The sequence below is a fragment of the Molossus molossus genome, unplaced genomic scaffold (assembly GCF_014108415.1).
Source record: "Molossus molossus isolate mMolMol1 unplaced genomic scaffold, mMolMol1.p scaffold_m16_p_14, whole genome shotgun sequence".
Taxonomy (NCBI): Eukaryota; Metazoa; Chordata; class Mammalia; order Chiroptera; family Molossidae; genus Molossus; species Molossus molossus.
The window spans coordinates 71,775,283-71,801,603 of record NW_023425349.1 but is presented as its reverse complement, the minus strand read 5'-3'; the positions used below and the strand labels follow the sequence as shown (position 1 = coordinate 71,801,603).

The 26,321-nt window shown below is 40.3% G+C and overlaps 1 protein-coding gene across 1 annotated transcript in view; it reads right to left on the bottom strand.

Annotated features, from left to right (window-relative positions):
- Positions 1-26,321, bottom strand: part of FOCAD (focadhesin) — a 300,263-nt gene that overhangs the window by 57,580 nt on the left and 216,362 nt on the right. The window contains 5 exon segments of the mRNA XM_036260660.1: positions 2,363-2,479; positions 5,238-5,346; positions 10,224-10,268; positions 13,542-13,630; positions 19,448-19,540. Of these exon segments, the coding sequence (XP_036116553.1) occupies positions 2,363-2,479; positions 5,238-5,346; positions 10,224-10,268; positions 13,542-13,630; positions 19,448-19,540 (453 nt within the window).

The window sequence follows — 26,321 nt, the reverse complement described above, 5'->3', positions numbered from 1 at the left end:
CCTTCCTACATGCAATTATGGGAAAAGAAGTGAATAACAGCCTAATACCAGGACAAGGCAGCTGAATATGAACAGCTTCTACCAGAATGTCATGTCTGAGAGTTGCACCAGACGTTACACATACTCAAAAACATGTCTCAAGTGGGGGAGAAAGTCCATTTATCACATCTCACTACTACCTGCTTTAAATTGTCATACACACCATAAAGGCAGTGTTGTCTCTTGTCATTCAAGCATACTAAAAAGTGTTTTTAGCCCGGGCTGGTGTGGCTCAGTGGTTAAGAGCATCAGCCCATGCACCAAAGGGTCTTGGGTTCGATTCCGGTTAATGGCACGTACCTGGGTTGCAGGTTCAATCCCCACCTTGGTTGGGGTGCTGCAAGAAGCAACCAATCAATGTCTTTCTCTCACATCTTTCTTTCTTTCTCTCTCTCTATGTTCTTGTCCCTCCCTCTCTCCCTCCTTCCCTCCCTCCCACTCTCTCTAAAAATCCATGGAAAAAACAGTGTTTTTAATTCTATACTTGTTTGCTCTCTAAGTTTTAGTTCTTTAAGGATAAAAATCAAGCATGTGCTAGGGTATTCTTTTAGTTAATCTAGCACTATTGTAATGACAATACTACTCAAAATGACCCAGCTGCTAGGACACTGGAAATAAAAAAAGTGACTTTGGAAACAAGGCTTTGAAAAAGTATAACAATGCAAAAATCACAAAGGTAAGAAGCAACCCTGACCTAGCTAGTAAGAAGATTATTTTTATTGGTTTGCAAGAACTAAGCAGCATTATTAGAAATCTATCAAATATCCTGTCCTGCTGAATATCTGAACCAGAGAGCTATTGCGAAGAGTATATAAACGAACACAACTTCCACCTACCATTAACAAACAAGAACACTTCCGACAGAAAACAAATCATTGTAAAGAAAATACTTCTGGCCCTGGACGGTTTGCCTCAGTGGTTGGAGTGTTGGCCAGCAGACCAGAGAGTCCTGGGTTCGGTTCCCACCAAGGGCATGTACCTTGGTTGAAGTTTGTCCCCGGCCCCGGTTGGGGTCGTGTGGGTGGCAACCAGTCAATGTGTCTCTCTCACATCGAGGTTTCTCTCTCTCTCTCTTTGTCCCTCTCTCCCTCCCGCTGTATCTAAAGATAAATTCAAAAATGTCCTTGAGAGAGGATAAAAATAAATAAATAACACTAAATAAATAAAATACTTCTGTGAGGAAAATCTACCTTCCAAGTTTATTCTACATTATCTAGAAAGTTGTCTTATTTACTTATTTTTTTGTTCTTAAGTATAGTTAAAAACCTAGTTCCAGACCCTAAGCCCCAGATGAGTAAGCGGTCCTTCCCAAGGGCAGGAGGACAGAGGCACACAGAGAAGACCGAAGGCAACAAAGTTTCAGGCTTCATTTGTGATCTTAGCAACTGTTCAGGGCCTGTGCTATATTTAATTCAAATCAACTATAATCCTCTGCCACTCAGCTGATTGTCACACGATTACTGTAATTCTCTAAGCAATGGGTGATAAGGCAGAGACAAAGGAATTCCACACAGATACAGAAATAAAGTGTTCAATACAGCCAATAAAGGGAAGAGGAAACCTAAACAAAAAGAAGTGTTTTCAATTTGCTTCCAATCTTAGGATATAAGCATGAAGAAAGAGAATGACTAATAGGAACTTTCTTATGTACAATATTATTTTGTATTTGTAAAGTATTTCACAATTTTCAAAACATTTTTCCCCCATAAATTGTATAATTTGATCCTCACAATCTTTTATGAAGTTGGCAAAGCATTCGTTTTTACCTTCACTTTACAGATAAGGAAAATAAGATGATGGGTTAAGTATCAGGTCAACAGTTACAAAACTCATAAGGGATGAAGGGAGAACTACAATCCCTATATATTGCTCAATCGCCTCATTTTATACACAGGGAAACAAAGGTCCTGAGAGATTAAGTGCCTGAGCTACATACACTGAAATGGGGAAAAGAAAAAAAAAAAAAAAAAAAAAAAAACTATGATGAGAAACGCAACTCCTTCATTTTACTGTAACTGTAGCTCTTGACTCTGACTACAGGTTAAAATAGCCTGGACTGCTTCCGAAATGCTGATGCTCTGTGCCTATCGCTGAGCAACTAAGTCAGAGGTAAGGCGTACATACCAGTATTTCTTTTTTCAATTATACATACATACATATATATATACACATATATATGTATATATATATTTTTTAAGTTCCCCCGGTGATTCTAAGGTACACCTAAGAATTATTACATAACATCATGGATTTCATGTGAATAGCTGACATGAGAAGAGTCAACCCTTGAGTTTGCTAATCATTTTTTATTTTTCAAACTTACATAATAAAAGCAGGAGAAAAGCCGTCCTCTGGGTTGGTAGTGGCTATCCACAATGACCAGGAGAGTCTCAAACACCATGGAAACCCAATCTTTCATGGAAAGGAAATTAGGTTGAACCTGCAGATAAAGAAAAACATGAAATGATAATGGAAAAAATTAAAAACCTAAACTTTATTTCTAGGTTCAGGGTATAGCCTCCTTCTGTATTAAAGAATGAAGTGCTATTATCAAAAAGTAAACTTCATCTACCAGGACTGAAGGAGGGGGGTAGGTACTGGACGAACACACATCCTTACCTGTGCCCCAGCAGGAATGTCTACATTTTAGGGAAGACTTAACAGAAGTGAAAAGATGGGGCTGCAAAGCAAAGCAAAGCACACCCGAGAGCGCCTCAGAGCTGCCCTGAGTTCAGTGTGGATGACGTGGAGGTTAAAGGGAGGGATGTGCAGAGAAGGCAACTCAAAATCGCTCAGTTCTATGGTTTGTCCTTTCACAAAGGAGGCAACAACGCCGCTTCCAAAATTTCGATCACCATCGCCAGCATTTCTGCAATCACCATATATCTATCATTCGAGAAACATCACAGCATTTCCCTAACCGATCAGTCATAAGAAAATAATTGATTTTCAGTTTGGAAGAGAAAAGGAAAGAGAATGTAAAAAACAAACCAAAACAACAACAAGACCCAACTCCTTATAAACAGAACTTGGTTTTAAAAATCATTCATGACCCTGGATGTTAAAAGCATTCATTAACTCACATGGTATATTCAGGTCATGCAAACTATAAAGGTCAATGCAGTGTTAAGTATCTCCTTGGAATTAACTCCTTGAATCAAATAAAACTGCCTTTTTAAGCTCTTTAGCCATTGGTCATATGAAGATTTAAATGAACTTTGAAAACTTCAACTTTAATCAAATAATGAGGTCTTGAGTTTGTACTGAGTAATCGCCAAAGTCAAGGTTATCAAGAATAAAAGCAAAGCCCCATCTCTGGGTTGTGTGGCTTCTCAGTGTTTTGTGTACTATGTGTTATTATAGTGCAGAACAAAAGAATGGGGGGATAAAGAGAAAGAAGAGGGCCTGGAATTCAAAGCATGAGCTACCCACCCCCCCAACTTATTACTGGGGTAAATTACCTGTACAACTGCATGCCTCTTTTTAAAGGATATGAAACATTTCCTCCCTTAAAAATCTTCTTTAAAAATTTCATCTTTCTCATCATTAAAATAACATTCTGGGTTTGAAGTTACAGTTTCATATAGTAAGTAATTATTATTACATTTTATCCTTCACCCAATAATCTCTTGCCCTGTTTCACTTCCCCACCTGTAATATTCTTTAGTAGCTTTTGCCACACGGCATCTACTCTCTTGTTTACTGGTAATAGCACCCTTTGGGGAATTCCCTCCTCCATGATTTGAGGCTTGGTTAAATGCCCAATCTAGCTACCTGTTCCACCTTGCCCCCAGTGTAGGCATGGGACTCTAAATCTTGAGTGATGCCAAGACAGTAAATGACTAGAGGTGATCCATCCCAGTGGGGGGCAGGGGGCTGCTCAGATGGCTCATTAGTGCCTCTGCCTGGCCTCCCCAAGTTGCCTTGGTTACTGTTCTTCCAAAACCCAGTTTTTAAGCTCTACCTTCAATCTCATTGGCTTCCAGATTCCTTCTCCTTCTAGTTCTTTTAAAGGAGTGTTATTTTCTTTACTTGCAACCAGAAAACCCCACCATGAAAAAAGAACAGTACAACAGTACAACAGGACAGGCTGGCTCAGCAGTTAATAACATGGGCTCCGGAGCCAGACTGCCTGGGTTCAAACCCCGGTACTACCAATTGCCGTGTCACCTCGGGAAAGTTGGGCAGCCTCTCTGAGCATCTGTCTTTAAAGTGGGAGAGAATATTAGACCTACCTCCTGGCTTGTTCTAAAAACAAAATGAGTTAAAAAACAGTACAGGTGGTCCATAAGACCCTCTGTGGGGATAGACACAGGCTGAGTAATATCAAATAAATCATTTTTGCAGCAAGGAGTGATGCAGTGTATGCTGATGCTAATGGCGACTATTACTGAGAGGTTAGTATCTACCAGCCATTGTGCTTTCCATATATTAATTCATTTAATCCTTCAACAATCCTATCTGGTTCGTATCGTTATCCCCATTTTATAGGTGGCGAAATAAGCTCTGAAAAGGAAAGTCACCAACGGCAGGCCACAGAGCTAGTAAGTATACGTATTAGGATTTAAATAAACCCTCTTCTACGCCAAAGCCCATGTTTTTAACCCCTTGGCTGTATTGTCTCCAGATACTGATAGCTACTAGATGATGGGGCTTGTAAGAAGAATAAATCCATGCCTTTTTATTTTGACAGATATGAATTATCTGAAAAAGTACACTGGAAATGAACATTGGCCAGCTCACCACATGTCTAATTAAGAAATAAATGCCTTGCAAAAATGAATAGGCACTTTGTCATTGACATCTACAATTAAAATGCAGAGTATAATTTTTTTCAGTCAGTAAACACTGCTTATTTATCACTTTTTGACAGCATCGTTTGCTTTCAGTAAGCCTAGTTAACCTCCTCAGATTGGTTACCACTGATGTAATCACAAAAAGACAACCCTTGTTGCATAAAATTGGTCCCTTCAAATTGAAATGACCACTTAACTGTGATGGAGAAAGCAAAACAGAAAAGCGGCAAAGAAAAGCATCTCACAGACACGAAAGCTCACAGCGTAAAGGCCCATCAACCAGCACGACTTGGTGCCGCGGACAGACCCGAACCTCGTGAATTCAGAGCTGGGCTTCCAGACACTTCCCGCTTTTCAAAGGTTACAAGCCAGAGCCCAACGGGTTCAAATCACTTCACTCACCTCCAGGGCCCCGTCGGCGTCTGAGGAGAGGCTGGCTTCATGTTTGGATACGACCACAGCAAGGCTGCTTAGGGCTAACAGGGCATTGCCTTTGGCCACGGGGCTGTCCCTGTTTCAAAGGAGAGAAGGCGCTGTTACAGGCGCAGGTGAGGGCAAAACCACGCCTTCAGAGCCTCATGAACACGCATCCGTCTGTTCCCAGACGCCAGCAGTTTCTTTCCTTCTTCGGACACCAGTGCTGATTTTTGACTCTTCTTATAGATGTGTGGTCATTATACTTACTTGTAACTTAAAAATCCAAGCTCATCATACCTCAGTGCTTCCAAAAATTTTTATTTCATCATTTGATGTTACTTTTCCTAAGCTATCTTCCTCTGTTGTCTTTGACCAATATAAATGTATTGCTTTGTTCTGAGAACACGACCCAGGACAGTTATGTGCATAAGCCCGGCAGGATGGACTTGGCCTCTGGCCTTCCTAGGCACTGGTGTGGGAACCAGCCTCTTGAACCCTCTGCCCAGCACACTTTCCCCACAGCCTGACAAACGGGCAGCTTTCCTCAGCTGTTATCATCCTCCCCTTCTTTCTCTTAATACGTCAAACCAGCAACCTTAAAGTCAGTTTGTCATATGATTTTGAGGCCCCAGATAAGATGCAAAAAAAAAAAAAAAAAAAGAGCTGTTTTTAAACTAGATGGATTGAGTTGCCCTTTATATCATCCAAATGTTAGTTTTCTAATATTAGCAAAATCTTATATTTGACTTCCGAATTTAGCATCAAGGAACAGAGCCTCATTCACACGCTCAGCACTTGAAAATGCACATTTAGTGTCATTCCATCATTCCAAGGTGGCTCGGCAGACGAGTCTCAGGTAGGACACTCATGAGAAGTCCTGTCTCAGACAAGAACTGTGCTGGCCGCCAGAGTTCAGTCCTGCCAGGCCTACGCGTGTGGGCTCCCACAAACACAGAGCACGTCTCCCCAGACCTGGACTTGACACCTGAGCTTGAATCAATGTACACATCTAGGAACTCCCTGTGTTCCTCAGTGCTGTCACAGAACAGATATGCAGGATGAAGAATCCTGAGCATGTGAGTCAGTGAGTATTAAAACATTAGTATACACAAGTGTTCTTGCGTTTTTACTTCCATGGGGTAAAAGTGGGCTCAGGACGTGCTGTGATCAAGTTCTTCCATCTATTCACCCAATCGCTCCCCCCCCCCCCCATTCAGGTGGTTAAAACCAGTCAAGACTTGCTCTGCACACTTGGTCATTTTGTTCACCAATTTGTTCTCCTTAATTCATTCCTCTAGGAGACTTGCTTAAGTTTTATAAGACAACATTTATACTGGGGGAGAAAATAGAAAGAAGCCATCCAAGCAGATGGCTTCACCCGAGGTTTTGCTGAAGTTCTGTAATCAGGATTATTGGGAACTCACAAAGCTAATAATAAAACAGGAAACGAGGCAAGATCTGATCACTCCTAAGTGCCCTAGCCATGAAATCACTTAAAATCAAAATTAAATCTTTTATTTCTATTATCTCTTTTAGCTCAGAAGATCCTTGAAGCCTGTCTTGCTACAAAATGGTCATAAATTCCTGAAGTTAGGTGAAAAATAGTTTTAAATACTCAGTGATCTGAGAATTAGATACCAGTTTTTATCACCCTATAGAAAAACTTTGATGGTCACCAGAAATCGGGTATCACATCTTTTAAAACAAGGATAATAGACGAGGTAACAAAAAAGAACCTTTTTAACACTGAAATTCTGAAAGAGAACCTAGCGTCTATTTTAAAACAGTGCCCCAAGTGATTTTATTAGAAAAGTTTCACCGATCTTGACATTCCTGAGCATGTATTGTTTCTTGTAAAATGGAGAAAAATATATTTAACACCACCGCTAATTAGACCTTTGGTTACAGATTAAATGCAAATTTGGACGTTGATCTTTGAATTTAAAACAACTGGTCCTCAGTCCACATGGTGCTTGCTTAGGCCAAGCTACAAATTTCCCAAAGGTGCTATGACTGGCTTTGCACCGTCTGTGCACTCCCTACCAGCCGAGCACAGCGACTTAGGGAGAGAAGACACTCAATACATATTTAGTGAAACGAATTTAAGGAAGAGCTGGCCAGGTGAAAATCTACAACTGGTTCAGAAAAGACTCATCACCTTGTTGATTAAATAACTATCCCCTACAGTCAAGCAGTAGTAACTAATTTGCATAATGACATGTCAGCATCAGTAAGGTATTTATTTATCTAGGCAGCACCACTGACATTTTAATTAAATTGTCCTTTGAAACAAACTGATGCCATTAACCTAATTAAAAAGCACAAGGAAGGATGAGCTAGGATGATGCTTTCTCAGAAACAAAGTATTACGTTACATATTAGTAAAGTGACCCGATCCCTCAGGGATTTTTATCTTCAGGTTCAAATCTATTCAATTAATAATAGTGAAAATAAACTTACATCAATCATCAGGTTATATCTGTGTCCTTATTCTCCCTTAGCCCTAACCTTGATGTTTTAGAAATAAATGCTCTCAAATGAGCAAATCACTCTAATCCGGTGACTGATGTTTTACATTCTGCTTTTAATTTATGGCGCAGAGCAAAACAAGTCCTCCGCGGCCCAAAGACGCCTGTGGCAGCCGTGGTCCAAGGAACAGAAGCCTTTGCAGGCAGGAGGTGGTGGAGGGGTCCTCGCCGGGTTAGAGGAAGTGGGTGGGGGAAAGCAAAGGGAGGGAGGCTACTAGAGAGGCAATATCAAAGTTGACTTTAGTAAAAGGATGTTAGTTTCTTCAGCATTCGAGCTTTTTGCTGTAAATGTCAGAGCACCATTTTTAATAGGAGATGTGTATGTATATGTGTGTGTGTGTGTGTGTGTGTGTGTGTGTGTGTATATATATATATATATAGACTAATAGAACAAAGTACAAAAGGTAAGCTCTAAGGTATTCCCTAGCCCAGCACCTCCTCCCTTCCGATTCCAATATGCAGCTGAGTACTCTCCCACCAGGGCTGCAAGTCACCAAACTAGGTGAGCAGACACAAATGAGTCCATACCAAGGACTCTCGGTACTTTAGTTTTCATTTTGTCCACTGATATGTCAACAGACAGTTCCCCGTGCCTCCCGCAGGACGGAGAGCAGAGGAGGACCGCCGCTTCTGTTGGCCTCTGTTCGGGGGCTGTGAGGCTGAGGAGTGATCAGTACTGAGGCCAGCCTGCACAGTTAGTGCCTGTGTAAGAAATTACTGGGGGAGCCCTGGCCGGTTTGGCTCAGCGGTTAGAGCGTCGGCCTGCGGTCCAGAGGGACCCGGGTTCGGTTCCCGCTAAGGGCACGTACCTCGGTTGCAGTTTGTCCCCGGCCCTGGTTGGTCGTGCAGGTGGCAGCCACTCGATGTGTCCCTTTCACATCGATGTTTCCCTCTCTCTCTCTTCCTCTCTCTCCCTCCCACACTGTCCGTACAAAAAATGGAAAAATGTCCTCGGATGAGGATTAAAAAACAAAATTAAAAAAAAAAAAAAGAAATTACTGGGGGAAAGCCAACTCTAAGGTAGATCGTGTTGTGTGTTTGTTTTTGTTTTTAAGGCAAAATCTAGCTACAGAGGGTTTTGGGACATGATACGATAAACTATTCTGCAATGAAATATTTCTGGACAATGGACTTGCAACGCACATGCAATCCTCTAGTTCAAAAGTATATCTGTGTTGTTTGGTGAATACGAAGAAAGGGTGTCAAGGGATGTCAGCTGCTAAAAGTGATGGTGGAAGGGAGAATTGTATGTAACTGACTGTAACTTACTGCCAGAAACAATTAGTCAGCTTGTTAACAAAGCAAACTGAGATTGTTTAAGCAAGTTCATTAGGGTATAATTTTCTTAGAAGTGGCTTAAGATAAAAAGCCTCAAGATAGTAATACTCAAGTTATTTTTGTTAGAACAATCATAAGGATATGACTAAAACTGCCTTTTTTACTGGTTCTTCACATTAGTTTCTAGTACTTAAAAATTTAAATTTTAGATACCCTGGACCCAATAGTAGAAAGGGAATAAAAGGAAGTACTACACTTTGATTTATTTGCTGGCTCACAGTTGAGATTTAACCCTCTATTTATTAATTCATGTTAGCAAGGATTCCCCACCCACCCCTGACACCCAAAAGTAAATTAGAAATTTAAAAGTCGAAGTTAGGCCCTGGTCGGTTTGGCTCAGCGGTTAGAGCGTTGGCCCTTGGACCAATGAGTTGCAGGTTCGATTCTGGTCATGGGCACGTATCTCAGTTGCAGTTGGTCCCCAGCTCTGGTCGTGGTCTCAAAGGAGGCAGCCAATCAATGTGTCTCTCTCACACAGATGTTTCTCTCTCTCTCCCTCCCTCCCTCCCTCTCTCTCTCATCCCCTCCCACTCCGTCTGAACAAAAATGGAAGAATGTCCTCGTGTGGGGATTAAAAAATTAACAATAAAATAAAAATTTAAGTCCGTACTGTACAATCTCAGTAGACTCTTTTTTTTTTTTTTTTCAAAAAATGTTTTTTCTTTATTGATTTTAGAGAGAGAGAAAGGGAGAGGGAGGGAGAGATAGAAACATCAATGAGAGAAAACACTGACTGACTACCTCCTGCATGCCCTCCACTGGGGATTTGGTCCACAACCTGGGCATGTGCCCTGACTGGGAATCGAACCAGTGACCTCTTGGTGCTTGGGTCAATGCTTAACCACTGAGCCACACCAGCTGGGCTCAGTAGACTCTTGATGTAAAAGTATGTGTTTGTACTGATTCCTCTGTATTTTCACAAGACATGTAGTAAGAATTAACTTAATATGAGAAAGAATAACTGATTTTTTAAAAATTAAAAATTCCTTTAAAATTCTTAAAGTTAAGAAATAACCTAAAAGGAGAAACTATATGTACCTTGCAGAAAAAAAAAAAAAAAAGTGTTTACAGAAAATTTTGGGCAAAGAGAATAAACAGATCTTACTTTGCAGCTGACTTGGTGATCTCATCGGTCAACATGTCTCGAACCCTGCAATAATGATGCAAAGAAAATACATGATGAGTTTATGTTAGGGCAAGAACCCAATCGCTTTGCTTATTCATCAATTATTAAGAACCTCTAGAAATGATTCCAGATGTAAAAACTATATACATAGGATTTTTAGTGTAAGGTGAAAGAACTATAGTAAGGGCTTTACTTCAAAGCAAGTTCTTCTTCCTCTTCCTCAGGTCACCGAGCGGAGGGAGAAGAAAGTGAATGTGATAAGGAGGGATGTGCAGGTAGTGTTGTGATGGTGTCATCTCTGAAACTGGCTGGACAGTTTGTGTGCCCTGTACAGCATTCTCTGCTGTGGTGGGAATATCTGGGTCCCCTCAGATGCATATGTTGAAATCTTAGCTCTCAGTGTATGGTATTTAGAGGTGGGGCCTTTGGGAGGTGGTGAGGTAGAGTCCTCAGAAATCAGCTCGCTCGCTCTCTGTCTCTCTCTCTGCCCCCCCACTTTCTTTCCTCTCCCTGCTCTGCCCCTTTCTACCCGCCCCTTGCCCCTGTGAAGACACAAGAAGGCAGCAACTGCAAAGCAGGAAGAGGCCCTCACCAGCACCAGAATTCCCAGGACTTTGATCTTGGACTGCCAGTATCCAGAACTGTGAGAAATACATTGCTGTTGTTTAAGCCCAAACAACAGTGGGTGGTATTTTTGTTACAGCAGCTAAGACTGACTAAGACATTTGGTTTTTTTTGCACAAGAACTCACCATAACAGCAATTTACTATTTGCGAATTGGAGATAATAGAATAGTCACTATGTATTATATAAAACTAAAAATATTGGTTATACAATCACTATGAAGCTAAAATAAAGTAGTTACACTTGTGAATTTGAAGGGAGGTATGTTCAATTCAGATATTCACAGAATTAAAAAATATTTCAGCATAAGAGCCTTGAGATAAAGTGAAAAACATCACTGACTGTCAAGTTCACATTCTGAAGAAGATACATTTTCCCTGTATACTTCGAGTTTCAGAAATTCAAAGTTTAAATAAATATTATGATGCTTTTAAAAATATTACTATATTTGAATGCATAAATATTTTCACTTGAAAGCTGATCAAATCTTAGCTATTCAGCACTCTCTGAGAATGTCATTCTGAAGAGCCAAGTTTTTCAGTTAGTGGTAAACTGCTCCTATAGATCTTTAATTTGCATTTTATGAAACCATTTGACAAAAAATTCTCTAAATTGTCCAATCTCAGTATGCTTAGATGGAGAATAGTACATTTAATGTATTCTTTTATTAGTCAGCGGGACATATTTATAAATGATGACCTGACTGTACTGACTTCCATGTAGGAACAAGCCTTCCACTTGTAGACTAGTTCCCTCCTTTTACCCATCTCTTCTCTCTGTCACATCACCAGTTTTTCCTTTTCTGATTGTATTACCACCCTTAGCATGTGAACATACAGAAATAAATACCATTTTAATAGAAGATGTAACTATTGTCCCATTTTGCTGCTTCTCACACAGTAGAACTCATTTAAGACAGTCTGTACTTGACTCTAGTTTATCTCCTTCCACTCTCTCTAGACCAGCGGTTCTCAGCCTGTGGGTTGCGACCCCTTTGGGGGTTGAACGACCCTTTCACAGGGGTCACCTAAGACATAACAGTAGCAAAATTACAGTTATTAAGTAGCAACAAAAATAATTTTATGGTTGGGGGGGGTCACCACAACATGAGGAACTGTATTAAAGGGTCGCGGCATTAGGAAGGTTGAGAACCACTGCTCTAGACCCTTCTATACTCTGGCTTTGTCCCCACAACTCCACCAGAGCAGCTGCTGCCACCAGTGACTTTCCAGAGGCCAGATCGATGCCCAGCTCTCAGTCTCCATCTTTTGCCACCTCACCGCCGCATTTAATACACTTGGTTGCTCCTTTCGTGAAACACTTTCTTCCCTTGGCTTTTGAGAGTCCAAGCTCTCTTGGTTTTCTTCCTATATCACTGCTCACTAATTCCCTGTGCGCTTTGTTGGTCCCTCCTGCATCTGCTCCATTTCCAAACACTGCAGTGCTCTGGGCTCAGTCCTCTGACTTTTCCTCTGTCTTTTGTTACTCCCTAGGTCGCAACCAGCAACATGATTTGAAATGCAGTCAACATGCTGATCATTCCCAAATGTGTACTTCCAGCCCTGACTTCACCCCTGAATCTAGACTCGCATGGTCACCAACCTACTTGATATCTCCAGTTGGAGGTCTAATTAGGTATCTTCCGGCTTAGCAAGTCCCAAGCCCATTCCCGCTGTACCCAGGCTTGCTTTTCCACTGTCGTCCCATCTTAGGAAATGGAAACTCCATACATTTAGTTATTCAGAGTTAAACTATTGCAGTTATTCTTGACAGCCATCTTTTTCTCACATTTTCATTTCACGTCTCTATATATTTTGAACAGTACAGCCAACATACCACCTCCACCAAATGATCATTTTCAGAAGATGACATTAAAATTATGTGTAAAAATAATAGCAAATAGAAAGCAAAATCCAAATTCTTAATCTGTAATCATAAATCCAATGTCATGTTTTAAACAGCTTTGATACTTTTAAAATAAATCTAGAAAATAAAACTTAGGATAGAATTAGTCACACACACACACACACACCCTTCTGCTTTTCTACATACGCCAATTGTCAGTAAATAGAAATCTAAAATCCAGTAACCTTTAAACAGATTTTTGGATTAAAGACACCTGTGGCCATAGGCAAAGCTACTTAGATTCTGGGCACTTGGATTTAGGCTGCTGCAACATTAGTCTGACAAGGTATCACCCCAACCCATGTAACGATTTAAATTGTCTTTAACGTGCCAGCGCTTACACGTTTGTAGATGCTATAGGAGAATTCACTGGGTGTCTGTGAAAGTTGCTCCTAATGATGAGCTGTCTTGGGAAGGGAGGAGCAGGGGAATGGAGAGGTATTTCTTGACTAAGTATGAGTGAGGAAGGCAATGAATTAAGTAGAGAAGAATAGAAAATTTCATTAAAAAGCATATAAAATAATCAGTTATAAGAGGAAAAAGGGAAAAGCAAACCATTTCCGCATTGCTTTAGAAAACAATAAAAACCATAACATTTATGAATACAGTTCTCCTTCTGATATCTAAGGAGATGAAAATTACAGCTATCAAACCTCCTGTCTTTTCCCCTTCAGGCTCATACAGAAGTTAAAATCCCCAACACTAAAGCCTTCAAAGTAGTCCCCTTCTCATGGTTCATTCCCCATGACATCAGGGACGTCTCCTCACCAGAGCCAGGCTGTACTCTTCTTGGACTGCACCTCCTCGGCGCCTTCTTTTCCATGTTTTAACTGCAACTCCAGCTCTGCTATTCTTCCCTGTAAGACACACAGCACAAATCAGCATGACGACTCTGTGGGCCCAATTATCTTACAATTTCTTTGGAAAACTCTTAGAAGATAACAGATGTATCCTTTCCCAATTCACCTTAAGTGTCCCTGATAGTCATTAAATTATGAACGAGGACATGTGAGAGAGATAATTACATCACTGCTCAGGTATTTCTACTTCCGCCAAATGAGTATATCCTGGAGAAGTTGTATGTTTGGCAGAGCACTTCATTTTGGGAAATCTATTAAAAGCAGAGTTTAATTTCATAGGTCCCATTCAAAAAAGTCTCCTATATAGTAATGATCAGCCTGTGTCAACAGCTAATAATTTGAACTGACATTATCCCACGATTGGGGTCTGGGTACCAGTATCCAAGCAGAACAGTAGAGGATGAGAAGGATGCTATATCACATTTAAGATTCGGGTAATATATAACACATCATTCTCCAACAGCTGCACATTACATTTCTATTTCTTGAGTGAACATACAAAAATAGATATTATAATTCTCAACCTCTACCATGCAATAAAAATATAGCTAATATCATGCCTTTAAAATCAGAACCTTCAAATATTTATTATCTTCTTTTTACACTCAGAATTATTTTGACCAGGTGCTTTTCCCCTCTACTTCATCACCAGTTACATTATTTAAATGTACTTTAAATACTGGTTCATGGATGAAGCCTACATCGGACAAGAACTTAGACTGCACATTGTATTACAGGTAGTGCCAAAGCACTTTCAGCAGTGGCTGTGCGGCTTACGTTCTCACCGGCAGTAAGTCAGAGGTCTAGTTCACATCCTCAACAACATTTGGAAGTGTCAGGCTTTTTATTTTTGACCATCTTCGTGGATGTGAAATGGTGCTCATTTATGGTTTTCATTTTCATTTCCCTGTTTACTAATGAGTGCATGCATCTTTTCAAATGTTTATTGACTATTTGGGTTTCCCATTCTGTCCATTTTTCTATTGGCTGTCTTCTTATTGTTGACTATAGAGTTCTAAGGTATGTTCTACAAAAGAGAAGTATATGTTTCTATATACACCCCAGAGAGGGAAGCAATATAGCTTCACGAGTTAAAAACGTAAGCTATAGAGTCAGAATCTACTGCCATTTCCACTTACTTGAAGTATATATTTGGGCAAGTTACGTCACTTCTCTAAGCTGCAGTTTCCTCATCTGTAAAATGTAGCTAACAACTACCTCGTGGTGTTAGAGCATCATATTGAATAATGTGGAAAACTGTCTATTTATATAGTGCCTGATGACAAATACTAGCTCCCATTACCAGGTCTGCTGTCCATAACAACAACAACAAATTCCACCTCCCCTTATAATCGTCTCAGAAAACATTCTTCCATAAATATATCGAAATCTTTAGTAAAATAATTCACATGTTCATCTGTATACTCTCATGGAGTAAAAGGTTGCCAAAAATGTAATATCCAGTCTATCTAGTTGCATGTCCTTCCATTTCTCTCAAATACTCTGATGCTCGCCTGTGAGCTCACTGAAAACAAGGACAGTTGCATCAGTCTGAAGAGTCACACACAGCACAGACTCCAGCACCCTCCCCCGGCCTCGCCGGTGCAGACACTCTGAGATTTGAGGGGTGTTCTCGTCACATCCTTCACAGCTTCCATTCACTTCAATCACATCCACGCCCATCTCCCTCTGTTCAGAGATAGAATCCTGGCCCTTTCATTCTCCCCCTTTCTCTTAGAGCAAAGTATTACAGGTGGCCAAACTGGCAAGATATTGATATTAGTACTTCATGTTGATATTGGTCTCCTAGGAGGGTAGGCAATATTGAAAATAATTTTTATTGTCTGTCTTTATTTGTTATGCTTCTTAAATTATGCCCCTTTCTTCCTAAAATACTTACTTTCCATAATGCTTTTCCAAAAAGGACAAGAAATGGGAAATTGAAAGGTTAAAATCTGTTTAAAAAGAAACAAAAGACAGAAAAGCTAGTATTCAGGCAGCCTCCTGGAAAGGCCTATTTTTATAATCTCTCCTGTAGCCGAACCACTACACCCATCCTGTTGTGACGAAGCACGTTTTCTTTCCTTCTCAGAGTCTCGTTCCTCTCAATCCCTCTTCTGGGCGGTCTCTAACCCCTTCCACCCAGTCCAAGTTAGGCCGTTTATCCAGATGTACTTTGCTTCCAATTCTCTGCCTGCTGGTAGCAGACACCCAGTGACATGCCTCTCAGTTACCTCTGCTTCTGGTGAACAGCTATGGTTAAGGCTGGAAAGCACTCGTAGGGACAAAAAAGGCTGAAGTGATCCCTTGAATGGGGAGTTTTGGATTGCCTGGAGGTTCCAGTTATTAATTTATCGATCCCTTTTATTTTTTTGGGAAAAAAAATAATCTCTAGCCCATGTAACCAAGAGCTTGCTGATTACAGTGAGCAATTTCACCTAGCTCCAAACCTATACAAAACAAACAAACAAACAACTCTTACAAATAGTCACAGAGTAATTTACTAGGGCTCCCAGTTCCAGACCCTGGTTTTTAGTTGTTACTTTGCCGCGAGCTGACCGACTCAGGGAGCAAGGCTCTGCAGTCAGCCCGCTTTAATTCTTCCCTGCATTTGAGGTCATATTCAAAATGCCTAAGAGCCCTTTACACAAAAGCTGGAGACCTTAACCTCCTCAGCATCCTACAAGGGCAGCAAGGTAAAGGCAGCTGTAAAGGCTCCATATCAAAATGGACTCTGAACTGTCAATCAACCTGTATCTGCATTTTTTTATCTTAATGAGAAGAAATCCAAATTCCTCCTTGTGTCAAGCACCCAGATATGCTTGTAATTCTGAATCCCACATCTTGTGGAAAAAGTAGATAAGACTGGAAGCAGACATCTAAGCAAAAGCCACTTGTAGTGTTCAGATCTCAAACTTATATCAAAATCAACCTGCAGGAAATAATGTAGAATGCATGTCTCCTAGGCTTAACGGAATAGGATGTGCTCCTCAGACTGATCCTCTGGTTTAGTGCTACACAATATGTCTAGCAGCAGAGGGGAAGGAGCTCTGAGCAGGACCAAAAGATACCCTAGATTCTAAGTGTGGAGTCATTTACAGAAATTGTTGAATGGTTAAAATACATCAGTGTATCTTCAAGTCATAGTGATGGCCTAAAAGCACTGTTGTACTTTCAAATAACACTGAAAAGCTTAGCATAGTCGACACTTTTTCACTTTTGTCACCAATTCTCAATGCAACTAGAATTATTCAAAATTCAAAGTAAAGACTTTTTATTTGTTTATTTTTTAATACTTTTTTTTTTCTTTATTGATTTTAGAGAGAGAGGAAGGGAGAAAGAGAGAGAGAGTTGGAAACATCGATGAGAGAGAACACTGATTGGCTGCCTCCTGCATGGCCCCCACTGGGGATCGGGCCCACAATCTGGGTATGTGCCCTGACTGGGAATCAAACCAGCGACCTCTTGATGTATGGGTTGACACTCAACCAGTGAGCCACACTGGCCAGGCCAAAGTAAAGACCTTTTAAATGATAAACAAAGATGCACACTATCACAAGAGTAAAAAGCAGAATAATTGACCTGCATTACTAAAAAGACTCGGCTGGCTTTTCAAAAATAGATCTGTCCTTTAATAATGCAACTTGCATTATTTGTTGTTACAACTAATGTGCAACATTATGTGTTAGGGAAAATGCATGCGATGGTGAGAAAGTCTGAGGTTCTGGAATCCAAAAAATTCCAAGTTCAAGTTCTTTCATTTATTGACCATTGGGTTTTACACCAAATGTTTGCTTTCCTAGCTAACCCTGTTTCCCCATGTATAATCCCATTATGAGTGGGGTTGACAACACCCACTTCAAAGGGTTTCAGTCAAGATGAACTGAAATCATATGTGGTACATATTGGACACACAACAGTTATTCAATAAATGGTAGCTCTTACTATATAAACAACCATGGAGAGTTTTTAAAAAAAAATAAATTGAAAGTCATCTGCATGAGTTATACCACAATCCCATTCAATTTAGCCTTTCTCATGCTCAAGTTAAAAACAATTCTCAGTTTATTCTGCAAGAGGAGGACTTTGTCTCGCTTTCCTCCAGCCCTGCAGTACTTGTACATCCTCTGTTAAAGCACTGTCCTGGAACTGTGGTGGACATGCTGGTCTCCCACACTGGATGAGGAGCTCACTAAGAGGAAGGGGTGCCTTATTCCCCTTTGTGTCCCACACCCTGGCACAGGTCCTGGCCAGTAAAAAGTACTCCATACACGTTTGCTGAAGGAAAATACTACAAAATTGCATGGGGAAAAATAAACATGAGAACAGTGTATACTTTGACTTGTAATTTCACTCATCATGAATAGAAACTATAATTGGTCAACGGTGTGTATGAATGAGGAATCTATTCAAAACTGAGTGCCAAGATGCAGCTGAGCATAAAAAGTGGGCAAGCTGAGCAAAAAGAAAAATTCCAAGGGAGCGTCTTTAAAATGTGAATTCCAGGGTGGTTTGGGGAATAAGCTAAAACACAGTTGCTCAGAGTGTGGTTGATAGACTGACTGAGTTACAATGACCTGGCAGCTTGGTAAACATGGAGACCCCTGATCCCCTACTCAGGGCTAATGGATAGATATCTCTGAAGATGTGTCAGTACTTGATAAATCTTAGACTCAATAAAATGTTGCAAGAAGGTTTTAAGATGAGAACAATGCTCAGATGCTTAGCTATTCCCCCCATTTGCCTTTTCCTGAACACCCCCTCCCCCCAACTATCTTTTAGGACAGCTGTTGCCTTCAACCATAACACCTGACATTCCATGAAAATCTGATTCTGGGCCATAAATGTACCTTCAGCAGTTTTTTTTTTCTTTATCGTCCTTAAAAGTGAATTTTAAGCTAGGAAAAAATTGTTGTTTTCTTGATGTTTTATTCTTATCTGCTCATATATCCCCTAACTGATTAAAAATTACTTCTAATTTTAAAAATTCACAAACTACAACATATTATTATTGGACTAAATGAAGTCAAATTGAGTATAATTCGTTTACGTGTTTAGTGAGCACACCTGTTATGTTTCAGACACTATGTCAGGTTCTAGAGACAGCAGAGAACACAGAGCTCCCAGTTCTAAGGAGCGGACACAACAGGAAGGAGGCCCCAGACAAGTAAGCAAGGTGATCACAGCTTCCAAAGGGAAGCACGGATTCCGGGAAGCACGTATGAGCAGCATACAGTACAGCAGGGGCAAGGGGAGGCACACGGGCGCCTTCCCAGATAAAATGGTCTCAAGAACAAGTGGAAATTAGGTGGGCAAAGAGGGAAGGGCAGAAGGAACCAATGTAACTACCAAGAGATCAGGAGAGACACGCTGAGTTTGGGAAACAACGACTCTAGCAAGGCCCAAACACAACATTTAGAGGAAGCAAAATAAGGCTGGAGGTGTAAGCAAGTCCAGTTGGAGGAGGTAAAAGACGTGCTCAAGTTGAGGTGCCCTGGGACATCCAAGGGGTCACGTGGGACATCTGGGAGATGTTCAGGAAGCAGCAGGATGTAGGAGAGTAGCGCTCAAGAGGGAGCTCTGGACTGGACACAGATTGGGGCGGGGGTGGGGGGTGAGAATCAGCATTTAAAATGTAACTACATTATACACCTTATGTCCTTATGCCTTATGTTCTTTTATCAGCAAATATAACCGTTGCATGTTTGAAAGTGTTATTTCCCTAAGTGCTCTTATATTACAGACATATTTATAGTAAATCTGAGATAAGAAGGAGATGCTCCCTTGGAGCAGACCCTCCTGTGGCTTCATTACCTGTAAAATGGCATGGTAAGCTCGGTTCATATAGGCCAGCCAGGCCTGCGGGAGGAAGATGGCGCGGTGCCACTCTGAAAGCTGGATGTGGACCTGTGGGGAGATGCACCACAACGTGAGTGAGACATGTCATTAAAACAGAGGGAGATTAAACTATATCATCAATTCCTTCTTTCCCCTTATTCAAATGGTTTCTGTTCTAAGACAAACCAAATCAGTCTAGGATCAGAACCACAAATGAGGCCTTTTGGATATTTTCAAAGGAAAAGAGCTTAGAGTCCTATAAAGACAAAATAAACCTGAAATTTTCTAAATCAAAGCGAATGGAATCCTACAATAATAACAAGCTAAGATGTATATGTAATCCAAATATGTCCCTGAAAATGAGGGGGAAACGCTGTAAAGCCTCTTGCCAGTGTCAGGAAACGACGTATTGTCTAACGAATTCCCCTAGTAATTTTAAATAAAAATAAATATTGCTCACATCCTGGATTTCTAGGCGGACGATTTCTGAAGTGATAAACCAAAATGGCCAACAGAAACGTGGCGTTGTGGAGAAACGGTGATGGCAACATGCAAACGAGGCCCGCGCTCAGCAGCTGCGCGCACGGCCGGGGAGGCCTTTCATCAGCGCGGCAAACAAGCGAGAACTGAACTCTGCCCACACTGAAACCCTGCCTCTGAAGCGCAGCCCAGACACAACATCTGGTTTTCATAGTCATTTCTGCTTCTGTCTATTAGTGCACGGCTCTCTTGAAACAAATCTTCCCAAGTCTGCTTCTGTTAAAGAGAGAGCACTGCAGACAAACAGTACCGTGCGTCGCATTTCACGTTTCCGGCAACTCACCTCTTCAGATGCAAACAACTAGAACTTTAGTCTGTGTCCTCTAGACCAAAACACACTAAACACACACACACACACACACACACACACACACACAAAACACAACCCCTCCCCTTACAAATCTCTATAAAATTACCTCAAAATCATGATCACTAGAGTGTTTAAGGAGATTTCATTGTGTTATAAGAACTGATTTTCTCTTAATTGGTTTGTCGATAGGGCGGAGAACAGCCTCTGTGAGTAGAGTTGGTTCCCACGGCCTCCGGTGTTTTCCCCATTTCTAGGCTTAGTGTGAGCCTACTACACACGAGGTATTACGAGAATGAGCATGAGAATCAGAAAGAGGCATAAAAAGATTACAAGGCCAAATTATGAAGAATCTATGAGAACAAACCAAAAGAGAACAAAAAGATTAATTCTGTCTCCTACCTACCACCTCTCAATCCACTGCCATGTTTTAAAGAAATGGGTACGCAAACAGCGAGAAAAAGGTATTGGAACCATGAAATGAACTAAAAAAAAAATGGCAAAGGCAGGCTTCTTCTCTCTCTGTTGAGGAGGGCAGGGGGAACGCTGTCAGTATGTTACAAGCATCCTCGAAGGAACAGGCCCACCGATCCCTGCTTCTTCTCTTGCCTTCCAGACAGCTGACTACAACAGAGGCCACATTTCAAGCTGGGAGGCATTGATCAGTCCTTGGTCTGATTTCCAGAACGTGAGGAGGAATTTTCTTAACGTTTTTCCTATCAATTCTATTCCCTTTTCATAAATTATATTAACTACCTTTAAGTCATATTTTGAGATCTGGATTTAACAGAAAGAACACTCAAACACCACAACCAAAACTTTTATCTCTTACTTCACAACCTCAAAATATAAAAAGTAGTTTCCTGCCAAGTAATTCCTGGACATCGTTGCCATTGCACTGCGGAGACGAGCCACAGCCTCAGCAGATTGGCAGTAAGAGCACTGCATGTTTTTGGAAAGACAATGGTCTCAATTGGTTCTTAAACTTCAATTTAAAAAAATAAAAAGAAAGAAAGCATTATGGAAAATATATAAAGGAAAATGAGCAAATCAACTGTTGAGTTTCTAAGAACAGAGACATTCATGCCAGGAAACCTATTTAAAAGGAAGTTATAAACAGAAGGTTAAAGCTAATCTTCCTCCTGCTGCTCCAACCACATCTGAAGGTGGGTGCAGGGAAACACACAACACTGCAGCCCAGACATCAGCCTGCCTCCTTATGTTTATGAGATTACACCTAGTCTTAGTGTTTTATGGAGTTAGCAATGCATAAATCCCCTTTAAGATGCATTCTCTTGCTCTTTCTCTGACTGAAGAGAGACTTAGAGAAACAGCTTGAAGACAGTCATCACCTACACTCCAGTTGTGTTACAGGCGAAAAAGGAAGCTATTACAATTCAATGGGTAGCTACCCATAAAAGTTATTGTTGCTAGGCTGGAAAATACAATTAGCTTTTTTAAAGTATGAAAATTATGTATAATTTGCTCTACTTGTGAAAAGCTCTTGAAGGAAACCCAATCAACAAAATAATTCCAAATCATGAAGTTGTAACCTTCTTATTCAGCAGATGATAAAGCAGGTTTCTCAACCACTAGGCATCAAGTTTCAAGGAATATGTGAAGTTTACTTTTTCTGTAATTAACTACACATGCCCTTGCAATGACAGCTGTCTGGTGGACTGTTGAGACGAGCAAGTCCTATGATTAGGGAAGAGTAAGAGTTTCAATGTGTAAAAGGTAGCAAGTATAATGAAATATGCATGTGCCTAAGAAAAAGATTAGGGAAACATGCATGTAGTGTAAGGGGGAGAAGAATTCTAATGAGGAGAGGGTGGAGATGGGAGCAGGTTACAGGGTTAAATAGGGTGGTTAGGATAGATCTCATTGAGAAGGTAAAGCCTGCGTCAAAACTGGAAGGAGAAGAAGATGTAAAAACCAAGGTATGTGCTACTGGGCATGAAAAATAGTTCAGCTGCTATGGAAAAAAGTCTGGTGGGTCCTCAAAAAGTTAAACATAGAATGACCATATGAGCCACCAGTTCTACTACTAAATATATACCCAGAGAAATAAAAACATTTATTCAAACAAATACTTATACATGAAAGTTCATAGCAGCACTTTCAAAATAGCCAAAAGGTGGAAATAACCCGAAGTTCATGAATGAATGAATGGATAAACAAAATATGGTATATCCACAAGGGAATATTATTCAGCCACGAAAAAGAATGAGGTACCAAGGCACGAAACAGTGTAGATGAACTTTGAAAACATTACGCTAAGTGAAAGAAGCCAGACACAAAAGGTTGAATACTGCATGATTCCATTTCTATGAAATAGGTAAACCTGTACAAACAGAAAGAAAATTTGTAGTTTCCAGGGGTGGGGACAAAGGAGAGAAGAGACTAGGGAAAAAGAGGAGAGAAAATGGGCGGTGGTTGCTTAATGGATACACGTCTCATGTGAGGGTGATTAAAATGTTTTGGAACTAAATGGACATGATGGTGTATGTAGTGAATGTACTAAATGCCATGAGTTGTACACTTTAAAGTGGTTAGTTTTATCTTATGTGAATTTTAGTTTAATTACAAAAAAAAAGCAAAGGTCCTAAAGTGAGCACAGCATTGTTTGAGAACAAAATGCAGCCAATGTCAATAGCATAGAGAGAGCTCAGAGGGGAGTAGGCTGGTGGATTAGCAGGGGACCCAGAGAATTCAGGGTCTTCTTGGTCTATGACTTGTCTTTATTCTGACTAACAGGAAACTATTATAAAATTTTGAGGAGGAGGAGGACATGATCTGATCTATGCAGTAAAGGAATCATGCTGACCGTGTTAACAATAGGTGGCAAAGGTCAAAGCAAGGAAACCTACTCAGAGGCTACTGCAATGATCCAGGTAAGAGAGAGAATGGTGGCTCAGACAGTCGCACCAGCAGCACTGTAGAGTAATACTTTCAAATATTTAGCTATGTAAAATTTTCCACCCCATCCCCCATATGTTAAGGAGAATGCCAACATATAAAATAGAAAACAGAGAAGTAAACATGTTCAGAGGAAGTCAGAGCAAAGGCTGCGGGCCTGGCACTCAGCCCTCCTGATCATTAGACTCTAGTTTGTGGTGGTCCCCAGGACTCTTTAAAACAGTTTAACTAGAGGAACATGACAAAGACCAGTGGCTATAAGTAGATGGGGCAGGCAAAGGGGCTGACTACGTAGGAGCTCGGGGAATTTTTAGGGTGACAGACTGTTCTTATCTTGACTATGGCATTGTTACATGAATGTATGTACTTGTTAAAATTCAGAGAACTATACACTCAAAGGTGAAAACCCTACTGCATGTCTATTATACCTCAATAAAAACAAAATTAAAATACATAGTTTGAAAATTACTACTTGTAGAACATGTACTTCTCACCCACACACCTCTCACCATCTATTACACACTGTACACTTTGTCATCACCATTCAAACTCACTCTTCTGCTTATCGTTCCTTTTTCTATCAATATTACCCATCAATTTCAGTCACACAAGTTTAAAACATCTGAGTTATTCTGGACTTGTTACTTTCCCCTAACTCAACTGTCAACTCTACCTCTGAAATCTTTATTATATATTGTCCCTACTGTCTTCCTCACTGGTTGAGCCCTAATTCCTACCTAGATTACTGAGGCCACTTAACTAACCCCCTAACAGACTAAAATCTTTCCTCCTTCTAATACACCTGAAATAGTACAGCTACTAACACATTAACTCAGAACTTCTTTCCAAAAACCCTTGATGGTTCATTAAAGAATAAAGTTCAAACTCTCCTACTATGTTCTAAGTCTTTTAGATACAAAAGCACAACACTTACTTTTTTTTTAATCCTCACTCAATGATATTTTTCCATTGCTTTTTAGATAGAGAAGAAGGGAGGGAAGGGAAGGAGAGATAGAAAGAAACATCAGTGTGTGAGAGAGACATGAATTGGTTGCCTCCCATATGACCCCAACTGGGGCCAGGGATTGAACCTGAAACCCAGGTATGTGCCCTTGACTGGGAGTCAAACCCTCAACCCATTGGTCCATGGGCCGATACTCTAACCTCTGAGCCAAACTGGCCAGGGCAACATTTACCTTAAGAAATAATTTGTAAGAACTCTGCTGGCCAAGATCCTCAACCTATTCCTCCTTTTGATTCTCTGCTTTTTTTTTTTTCATTTAACCTGTATTCTGGCTGAACTGGGTTATAAACCAATTCCCAGGCTTGCCCTATATTCTACATAACCATTGCACTCACTGCTGCTTCTCCTTGAATGCCCTGTTTTCCTCTCCTCACTATTTACTTATATAATTTCTCCCTCTCCAGTACATCATAGGCCTTTCCGGTAACACTCAATAGATTCCATCTTAGGTTATTCGTGTAGGGACACTAATCCCGTATAATCCTATTGGCAGAGATCACATCCTATTCACCCCGGACTCCCTCCCAAGGCACCCATAACAGTGTCTTGCACATAAGTGTTCAATTAAGTACCTGCTGAGTTTAACTGAACTAAGCGTACAGTATTTGCTTTAAGACAAAATTTTGTCATGTGAAAACCATACTATCATAAACAAAGGATCACAAAACATTATGATGTGTAACCTTCAATCATGCTAGAAGCATGATTTTAGAAAACTTTTCTTAGTAGCAATAGCTAAACTCAAACCCACATTGCTGAGGACACAATTATTTGAAATTTCATAAAAGCATGTCCAAAATGTTCTGCAGAGGAAACGTTTAATTCCAGATTAAAACAAAAACAAAAACAACAACAAAAAACAGTGAGTGACAAGGCAAAATTTTAAAGCAGTTATTATAAACTTTATATTTTGAAATTTCCTAACTAAATCTTTGTTTGTATCACACAGGCTGTAACTAAGTATATCTGAAATACTAGCCAGCTGAAAACACTCTGCTTAGAACACAGTTCACAATGGAGGGAAATACTGAAAAGCAGAATGAAAAAGTATATCTTGTTTCCTCATTGATACATGTTTTACTGGAAGGGATGACATGGTCACCTAATTAGTTAATTTACTGCTCAGAATACATTGCCCAGAAAATTGGTATTATTTTCTGCCTCTGGGTAATTTTAACACATAAGATTATTCATTTATTAAAAAATACCCATTTTAACAGCCCCTCATTAAATACTATAAATCAAGTAAGACGAGTTTTGGTGAAGGTGATTGATTGTCAAACCAGAATGGGATAAAGTGGATCAGCATGTAAAAACTGACAGGTAAACGCAGTGTTTGCTATTGATCTAAAACCCTCATCTCACAAAGTCATGCTCTCCAGATGTATGCATTATCAACATAATAAAAGTATGTAACTTCAGTTGCTAGACAGACATGTGAATACTGAGCCACTATATCTGGTCTGTGACAAACATACACGCCTCTCATGTTCCCAGAAGAAAAATCATTTATACTTCCTGGAAGAGACCCCAAAGCATTTATACTTCCTGGAAGAGACCCCAAAGCCATTCAAATCCCATTGGTTATATATAAGAACTAATAGGCTTCAATTTTCTGTCAACAGCAATCTTGTTTGCCAAAAATAATGTTTTGTTATTCTAGTCCCCTGACAAATAGTGATTGAAAGACAAGAAGGGTGGGCTTGTGGAGGGCACATTTTAAAAGTAAAATGACACCTATTTCTTTGTAGGTGCTTTTTTAAATCTCTCTCTCTCTTTCTCCTTCATTCACTCTCTCTCTCTCGCATCAGTTCACCTTTCTCTTCCCCTCTCTCCCTACCCCTCCTTCCCCATTAGGGTAACATCAGCTTGAAAACTGACAATTCAATCACATCTCAAGCAACCATTTACTCTGTTATTTAATAGGAAGGGGAAAACCCAGTTACCATAACAACTCACATCACATGGTAATTATGGATTCTCTAAAATACAGCAAACTGTACTTTTCACAGTGTTTTCTAATGGGAATGTATAATAAACACAGATACTACTGCCAATTA